This window comes from Gadus macrocephalus, chromosome 6 (genome assembly GCF_031168955.1).
Source record: "Gadus macrocephalus chromosome 6, ASM3116895v1".
NCBI classification, from domain to species: Eukaryota; Metazoa; Chordata; class Actinopteri; order Gadiformes; family Gadidae; genus Gadus; species Gadus macrocephalus.
This window is the reverse complement of record NC_082387.1, coordinates 16151708-16161707: the sequence shown is the minus strand read 5'-3', so window position 1 is coordinate 16161707 and position 10000 is coordinate 16151708. Positions and strand designations below refer to the sequence as shown.

The 10000-nt window shown below is 45.6% G+C and overlaps 1 protein-coding gene across 1 annotated transcript in view; it reads right to left on the bottom strand.

The window, feature by feature from the left end:
- The window catches only part of sema6a (sema domain, transmembrane domain (TM), and cytoplasmic domain, (semaphorin) 6A), a 44913-nt gene that overhangs the window by 20743 nt on the left and 14170 nt on the right, over window positions 1–10000 (bottom strand). Inside the window, 4 exon segments of the mRNA XM_060053484.1 lie at window positions 1131–1304; window positions 3609–3764; window positions 6060–6191; window positions 8540–8757. Of these exon segments, the coding sequence (XP_059909467.1) occupies window positions 1131–1304; window positions 3609–3764; window positions 6060–6191; window positions 8540–8757 (680 nt within the window).

The following is a 10000-nucleotide window of genomic DNA, read 5'->3' as shown; positions in this document are numbered from 1 at the left end:
GCGTGTGTGTGTGTGTGTGTGTTGTGTGTGTGTCTGTGCGTGTGTGTGTGCGTACCGCGTTCCTGGGGCCTGACGTCTCCTTACAGTGACTCATTCCGCCCTCGGTGCCTCTTTAATGTGTTGTAGGGCCTCCGCTATCCGTCCTCTGCTCCATGGCTCTCGCTCCCCCACCTTATACCCCTCATCTCAATATTGGACTTGGCAGAGCCAACGTGTGCTTGATTTTCTTTTCTCATTGGATTCTATTGAAAATACCAACGGTCTCCCCCCCGCTTTGCAAGCACGCACACACACACACACACACACACACGCAAACACACACACACACACACATAAACAAACGCACACACATGCACACACATGCACGCACACACGAGCACCCACATACACACACACACACACACACACACACACACACACACACACACACACACACACACACAAACCCACACACACACACAAACCCACACACAACCACATACACAAATGCATGTGGCCACAGCCACAGCCGCTCAATGTATTAGCTAATATTCCAGTGTGGCTCTGAAGACTAACAGAGACCTATGTGTGTGTGTGTGTGTGTGTGTGTGTGTGTGTGTGTGTTTCTTTGTGTTTCCTTTAATCAGCCAGAGTTTCTGAGGAGCTTGGCTTTGCTGCGGTGGCGAGCCACAGCACTACGCCATACAGGGCCCGGGGTTCTGTGTCTTTAATTTAGTAGCTGTGGTTGGGCAGAGCGTAACCTGATAAAACTCTTCTAAATGATAGAGAAGCCATCTGGCTCTGGGTTAGCTCTGATGAGGCCGGTGGCTTGGTGGCTTGGCTCTTGGGGGTGACGGTTGGAAACATGTAAAGTCACACACGCACATGCTTCGACGCCGCTGAAACAATATGCACGTCCTTTTTTTGGCTCCCTGTCGTTCTTAACTACAGCTCCTCTGTTTGTTTCTCTCTTTCTGGTGCGCATGAACGGAATCTCTCTGTGTTCCGTTTTGTTTCGAACACATACATGGACACACAATGCCGACACAACAACACGCACAAACACATACAGACAATCACGGACAAACACACAAACACTCGTACCCACAACTAGACACACATACACACAAAGACCCATGGGAAGAGCGTACCTCTCGGGGTTGTAGACGTTGAGCTCCTCCAGAAAGAGGCTGTCGTTGAGGAAGCCGCTGTCCATCTTGGCCAAGAACTTGAGGATGATGCCCCTCTCCGATCCCAGGAACACCACCGTTTGGTTGCTGTAGGGGCCCGCCTCGTTGTCCACGGCGATGCGCGTCAGACGGTACCTGGAGACGGCAGATCAGGAACACAGGGTCAAATCCATCAGCCATGTCGCACAATCACATGTGTTGTGTAGTGTGATGACATGGGTGGTCAACCACAATATAGGAACATCCAATCTATTAGCAATTAACAACAATTATATCAATCAATCAATCAATCAATCAATCAATCTACTCAGAATGAATAATGTAAATCGTGCCTGATATGTATTGAGAAATTATAATTATTTGTATGAATTAATAGTTTGTCAAACTGAAATGTGAGTATGTTTTCCTCCTGTTGGCATCTGTCTCCAGACCACCTCAAGCCACTGCCATCAGGGCTGCTTAGCAGTATTTAAGAGGCCTTTTTACACACTGATTATGCTAACACATGGTTCAATATTTAAATAATTGATGGTGTGATGGAACCTATCCAGGAATCGAAGAGTTCCTCTTTCAGCTTAATCAACAACTTAATAAAGGTTATCTGTATATGAGGGCTCCGTATTTGATGCAAGATCCTTGCTCTATAAAAAATGGATGGATGGAAGAATGGATTGGTGCTTTGAATATCATTGTAGTATCACCAAGAATGCAGCCCCCACAAACACCACAGTACCAAGATGAAAGATCCTCCATTTTGTTCGCTCCGACACAGCCTCACATATCTCAGTTCTCTTGGCTACCTCGATGATTTGATCTGATCAAACAATAACAGCATACTCAAGGTCTGATGCAGTTTAAACCAATTCAAGTACAACAGAGGCTCCAAGGACTACGTCGATGGGGATTTAGTCTTATTGAAGTAACACAATCTCAAGGTCCAAGACTTGCAGTGCCAACACCCTGTTCAGATTAATAGGACTCTGGAGAGGGTTATTCCTAAGAGCACCATCACTATGCTTCCCGGTGATTGTGTCCAGCTCGCTAATGTCTATGCCAGAGGAGTGCAGATAGAATTTTCTTCTCCTTCCAATTTAGGACAAAAGCCGCAGTTGGATCCCAAGATGACCCTCCAGGGCAGGGAGAGGATTAAGTCCCGTTACCGATTCAGTTTCCAGCTAACCTCTTTGACTCAAGACTTATACCCAATACCAGGACTGTGACATGGATACGACATACTGCTTCTCTCTCTCACTCCCCCCCCCCCCTCTCTCTCTCTCTCAATCTTTCTCTCTCTCTCTCTCTCTCTCTCTCTCTCTCTCTCTCTCTCTCTCTCTCTCTCTCACTTTCTCTCTCTCTTTCTCTCTCTCTCTCTCTCCCTCTCTCTCTCTCTCTCTTTCTCTCTCTCTCTCTCTCTCTCAATCTCTCTCTCTCTCTCTCTCTCTCTCTCTCTCTCTCTCTCTCTCTCTCTCTCTCTCTCTCTCTCAATCTTTTTCTCTCTCTCTCTCTCTCTCTCTCTCTCTCTCTCTCTCGCGCTCTCTCGCGCTCTCTCGCTCTCCTCCGAAATGCGTACATAAATGTAATGCCTTAATGCCATAATGCTTTTAACCAATGCCTCTGACTCACATGTTAAGACATGCACAATGCCATTTCAAATAAAAATAATACTGTCTGGTCTGGTATTATATAAAAGATAAAAATGCTGCTTCATCCGTAATGTGGTTATGAGATATAAAATGCATTAAATTAATGAAGACAAAGCACTGTGGAGCAACCTTGATGAAAGCCATTCGAGCAACAAATGTAGGCCACACACAGTTGAAATGGCTGCGAGAGAAGAGTTATTAAACAAATCTTTTCCAAAACGCATTAATAATGGATGCTATTCCCCGTGTCCAAAATGCTGCTGCTACAGAGAGCAGCCATGTGCGCGAAAGTTTACCCAGCCTATTTCAATTCCATCTGAAATCCCACCTGAAATTTGAAATGGCTGCACATTAAATGGACTTTTCAAAACTGGAGGCTTTTTTTTGGGGGGCCGCTTTCTCCTTGCCAATCAGATGGCAGTCGGCGGTCCCATATCCACGGGGACTGGCAGGGTTATTGGGACTAGGTGCAGCAGCCAACAGCCAGACAGACCTTGATGATCAAACGAATATAGCCCTAGTGCTGGGGCTTAGGGCGACGGGCTCCGCTCCAGAAACACTACCCGACTGCCAACACTGGCAATTAAAAAAAATTGAAAAAACAGCATTACCTCATATATTTACTCCTCTAGAAGGGTCTCACATTTTGCATACAAATGCATGCAAATACCTCACTTTGAGCATGTGCACCTCCTTTGAAACCACATTGAGGCCATGCATACCATTAGACCCCTGGCTCCGCTCCAAGAAAGCACAGCATAGGGAGTGATAAAGGGAGAGAGGTTGGCCTACTGACCGGACCATGGTCTTCAGGAACCAGGGCCTGTTGGTGATGGAAGGCACCGCCTCGTCCATCAGAGGATGCATCTTCACGAAGTTGAGCGTGTCATCGGGGAACTCGTTGGAGAGCTTGTACTTCTCCGCAGACATGGTACCGGCACAGCAACCGGGTCTGAGGAGGAGGAGGAGGAGGAGGAGGAGGAGGAGGAGGATGAGGGGGAAGAGGAGAAGGAGGAGGAGGAAGAGGATGAGGGGGAAGAGGAGAAGGAGGAGGAGGAGGAGGAGGAGAAGGAGGAGGAGGAGGAGGAAGAGGCGGAGGAGGAGAGGAGGAAAATAACATAGAAGAATGAGGTGTAAAGCAAGGACAGGGATGAGATGATGAGGAGGAAGAGATTGATGGGTAGAGAAATGGAGCAGAATGAGGAAGGGGTGGTGTGCAGAGAGATTGATATAGATGGATAGAGAAAGGTGTGTAAGAATATGGGATTTGGAGCAAAGGTGTTGAAAGGTGGGGAGGGGAAAATATGAAAGTGTATGGGGAAGTGAAAGAGGGAGAGAAAAGAAAAAAACAACAGCAAAATAAACCAAATGAATGAATTAATCAGGGATAGAATACATATACATATTGGATTGACCGGAGACGTCCTGGCCAGGCCGGCTACACAAGGCAGAACAATTACTGCCATTTCCTCTCGAGGATCGATCAAAGTAGTTAACAAGAAGACAGAATTGCTGAATTCCTCCAGCGTTCTGTTAAATAGGATTTCAGGTTAGGAGCGAGTACAAGCATCCGGATGAAACCGTGATGTAATCCATCCGCCAGACCCCTTTACAGGGGGCATCGTGGGACACTTATGAAAAAAAGAAATTTGTTCTTGATAGCACATTCTCTTCGTAGCCATCTCGACTCTGAGAGCTTGTTAAAGCCCTCCCCGGTACATCCCTTTATATTCTACAGCAGAGCCAGATCCTCTTTGGGGGAATACTATAGTAATAGTAAATATACTATAGATAAAACAAGGCGGCCGGCCCACCTTGTTTAATAGTTGGCTTCAAAATAGCAAGTGTCATCACAATATGTAACTAAAACTTAAATCCTTTCTCAAAACAGAAAGATGTCCAGGTCAGAATGATACCCTCTTTGCATTGCCCTTTATTAATGGTAGCGTCAAATGAAAAAGGTAATCCCAACGACCCTTTGAATTATCACTGTCAATTTGATATGCCTGTGGACATGTAGTGCAAAACGTGTTCAGGCACTCATTGTGAATATGCTGAGCACATGGTAGAGTTCTCGGCTGCAGGGGGGGGGGCAGGGTGACTGCCTTCCCCATTGTCTAGTCGGTTTGCGCTGCGCAGACGAAAAGGCACCGGAGAGAGAAGGAAAATTACATCAACCCCAGCAACTGGCAATTACAGATCGTTAACACCTGCACTGGTTCAACATAAACATGTTATTTTATGCTAATTTGGGAGAGATGGTTTAACTCACAAACACGTCATACACACACGGACGCACACACAAACAAACAGACACACACACTCAAACACAAAGACATACACCCAGATACCAGTCATACAGAAAGACCCAAAAGGAATCAAGCCAGCGAAGAACAGAGCAGGTTTCCTGTTTGTGAGCGATCGTCTCCTATGCCATATGGTGAGACAGACGAAGACGCAGACACGCACGCACAACAGCATATTCGCCCGTGTCGGGTTTCAACAATTATCGTGGCCCAGATCTGTGCGCCAAAGCTGTTTTTTCTTTTCTTCTCGAGGACAGGAGAGAAGCTCTTAGCTGGCTAATTGGAAAGCTGCAGATAGGAGATTGATCAGGCTGCCGCATTTGTAAAATTAGCCAGTCATCTGTAAAATGATCTCATGCATCATTTGCTGATAGCAAATACAGCCCCTAGCCCCCCCTGCCCCCCTCCCCCAGTGATGCTGCTGTGTTTCAGAGGGGGATGAGGTAATGGGTAGGCGGTATACACGGCTTCTCTGTAGAGATAGCTTTGTGTTTGTTCATGCGAGTGTGAGTGTGGGTGTGTGTTTGATCATGCGAGTGTGTGCGTGTTTTGTTCATGAAAGTGTGTGTGTTTGTGTGTGTTTGTTTCGGTGTGTCTGTGTGTATGTGCGTTAACACGTTTGTGTTGGGTGCTTGATAGGCGCAGAGATGATTTCAGGTACTTTCCATGAGAAGAGATCATCTCTGCCAAGGCCTCATAGACGAAGATGGAGAACAGAGAGCTAGAGTGTCGAAACCTGAGATGAAAGATAAAAGTGTGTGTGTGTGCATGTGTGTGTGTGTGTGTGTGTATGCGTGTGTGTGTGTGTGTGTGTGTGTGTGTGTGTGTGTGTGTGTGTATGCGTGTGTGTGTGTGTGTGTGTGTGTGTGTGTGTGTGTGTGTGTGTGTGTGTGTGTGTGTGTGTGTGTGTGTGTGTGTGTGTGTGTGTGTGTGTGTTTTACCTGGGCTTTGGAACCCTCTCCTCAGGAACAGGTGTCCAGGTGGAGTCAGGGGATTTCTGCTCTTTGAAGCGGCCTGTGAAGGTGTTGGCTATCTCCGCCATGTCGTAAGCACACACCGCAGACCCAGGAATACTGCGGAGCGCAAATCAAACACGTAAATCCTCCTCCGCCATCAAAGTAACACCTTTTCTTCTACTCCCCTTTCCATTCCTTTCCCAGTCTGGATTATCACGTGGAGACACACAAAAAGAGACATTTTGGATTCATGTCTATGTGCTGCTTGGATATCTAGTCAAAACATGCTTTTTTGTTATGCACATAATTGCTTTACAAAAATATCTCTCTGGCAGCTTGCATGTCGAATTTAATTTAATTGAGACGATTTTTAGCACAATTGCAAATGTTTATTCTAAGCAAATCCATTTACGACTGGTGTCTGTCCATGAACAGATAAAAACAGAGGATTTCTCTCTGAAATACCACTGGCATAAATCCTTATTTTAGATTTTTCAAAATGAATACCAAGTTCCATTCCATGGCCAGACTAGACTGGGGTTCCCCAAAAGCCCGAAGGCGATGGTAAGTTCACCATGAGTCCACTGTGAGGCTAAAAATATGGTTAACAGATGATCTTATTATTGCCATTTACTTCTCTGAGACAGCGTCCATCTTGTGACACTGTGGCCATGAAGCCACCGGCTATATCTGCATGTCCTTCTGAATAAATGCATAGCATCGCACTGACTCACAGCTTTTTATTTATCACCCGTCTGCTCACAGAAATTAAACCAAGAAACCATTTACTCTCCATAAATCATGCTATGGAATGTGAATTTCTCTCTGTCACTCTCTCTCTGTCACTCTCTCTCTCTTTTTCATTATCTCATTTAATGTATTTTGATTCAGTCCGTCTCGTTGGTGGATAAAGAGTCTTGGGTTATTCAGAGTTTTGAGGCTGTTACATCATGGATCAGACAGCGGGTACAGACGCGGGGGAGACAGCGTGCACAAGGACAGTATTATGGAGGTCTGGGGTCAGAGACCTTCTCCATCTCCAGATATGGCACAGCAATCATCCTCACTGTTTACAGATGTAAGTCCAGTCCCAATGCCAATACCACTGCCAGGGGAGGCCGGATGATGTCTGGTAGTAAGTGCTGATCTTGCAGTCCAAAGGTTCATGGTTCCAACCTCATTCCATGATGGCTTTCTTGAGCATTATTCCATAACCAAGATGTTCACAACCTTTTTTCGCCCATGACCCCATTTCTAGCACTGAAAATGTTTGCTTTCCTAACTTTCTCTTTTGGGCATATCTTTCAACACAAATTGTTTTCACCAAATCAACATCTGCCGATAATATCAATGTTGCCATGAACTCAATCGCATCGCCTTTTAACAGTAGTTTGTTTGTTGCTTTTAATCACTAGGCAGTCCGTTTGTATATACAGGATGTCTATGAGACCTATAGAAAAATTACTTATTTGCTAAAATGGATAAACTATAGCTATAGTTTAGGCCAGAAATCTCCAGCAATCCCATATGATATCAGGCGATCCAATTTGAGGTTCCAAACCCGAGGTTGGTAACCACTGCCGTAACCCCTTAACCTGAGCATCAATCTCTGTAAGTCGCTTTGGATAAAAGTGTCTGCTAAAGCACTGCTTTGAAGAAAATACTAAATGCTTAATTAGCAAAACAAATACCTCATACACAAGGCACGCAAGCGTGCCAGGGTGCAAGTTAGCCAGTTAGCAAGCCTCTCATGCCTGCAAAGGGTCCGTGCGACGATTAAAAACTGTGAATGCTAGACTGCATTTAGGAAAGGGTTCCCTCTCATTTCACTCCCTGGGTAGGAAACGGATAAATTAACACGCAGGAGAAAAACTCGCGCTTAAAAGAACGTTAAGTGGCTCCGGTTCGCTAGGTTTTAATGTCTATTAACCATGGCCAATTGCATCGTCACAAGCAATTGTCTTATCTGCTAAAAAAGCTCCTATAAAATGGAGAACTACAATATGTGCCAGCCAGGTTCTATGCCTAAGTGGTAATTTTCAATTTAGAAAGCCCCGATCCCCCCACAACATCCACCTCCCACCCACTCACCAGCTTCCTCTCATCTGATATATACACAAGCGGTTGTAATATCTATACACACAGAAAGAAGGTAATCAACGCAACTAAGAGTACCATACAATAATTGCCCTTGTTTGCTACTTAAATATACATTCAACGGGTACGGCAGGTTGTAATATAACTTGTAATCAGAATAATTGTATGCTAATCCAATGTTTTGCCCATACAACTAAAGCAGGAGCCTTATTCTGTTTTATAGCACAAAGGGAAGCACTTTGTGGGAACTTAATACAGCTTAAAAAAAGTCCTCCATCAATTCTTTCATGATTCAATGCGCCGTCAGAACACGGCTTCTTAACCCTCTCTACTCTACGGCCTCAACCCATCGCCGTCGCTCAAGGTACCTGTTGTAGGGCGTGGAGAAGGTCGCCATGACGACGTCCCGCCCGTTGATGTGGATGACGTTGGTGACGGCCTGCAGGATGTTGAAGTAGAAGTGCGAGTCCCCGGGGATGGAGCAGTTGAGGCGCGTCTTGAGGAAGGACGTCCACTGCTTCTCCAGGACACGCTGGGAGCCACCGCGGTCGTTCTTACACACCCTGGCCACCCTCGGAAACACCACCTGACCCGGGGGACAGACACACAGAGAGAAGCACATCGGTACCACCCTTCAGACGTCGAGCAAAAGTTACGTCATAATGGCAGAATCCGCCAATCGGATCTATGCTGGGGGAGAACTAAAGAGACGCAGGGAGTGGTTGGAGGAAGAAAGATGCCGGGTCACTGACAAAAAACACCTCATCAGAAAGTGGAACCCGTGTCCCCTCGTCCCCCATGTTATACAGACCTCGAATTCGGATTTGGGAATAACGCCGCAACAGGCTCCATGATAGCGAGCAAGTCAGAGAGACTATGTCCCGTATGGAAGCGGCGCTTGATGCTGTGAACTACTTCCGACCTCTTCTTTGTCACTATACCAAGTAACAGTCGGTCTCTGGTCATTTGATTTTAATAACCACTAAAAATCTGTCTCCTGGGAAGAGCTATATCTTCACACGGTGAAGGTCACTCTTGGTCCCACTGCTTAGAGGCATCGATACTTAACAGCTTGCGAGGGCACGATTGGAAACCGTGTCAAGTAAACGCCAAATTAAAGACACTGGGGAGGAAGTGTGTGTTTGACAGAGTGTTAAAAGGCTGCACCTGGCAGCGGCAGCAGAATTTCTTGATTTAAATATAGTTGTATGGAGTCCAGCAGGATAATTGCTAGTCTCTTGTAAGATTGTGTCGTCGCGGTGTAATTAGTCGTAGTCACTGCGTACTTATAGCAATAAATCGAACCCTGAACTCGGATAGCAAATAGGTAAACACAGTGAGATTGGCCTAACCTACACTCAAATCAAATCGACATACGCGTGCACACTCATACTCACACACGTACATACACACACACACACACACACACACACAAACACACACACACACACTCACACAAACACAAAAACACACACATACGCTCACATACACACACACACACACACACAGACAAACACACACACACACACACACACACACACACACACACACACACAGACACACACACACACACACACACACACACACACACACACACACACACACACACACACACACACACACACACACACACACACACACACACAATGCATTCCAAACATTTGTGTTTGCATGAATGTCTGTCAGATTAAATGTTGAGATACGTCAACTTTATCTATTGGCAATCAAAAACGAGAAATAGATACCATGCATATATTATTTTAGTAACCTGTACTTCTTATGCCTCAGTGGTTTGTTAGAGTTTTAATATCTAACTATCCTGTTATCCA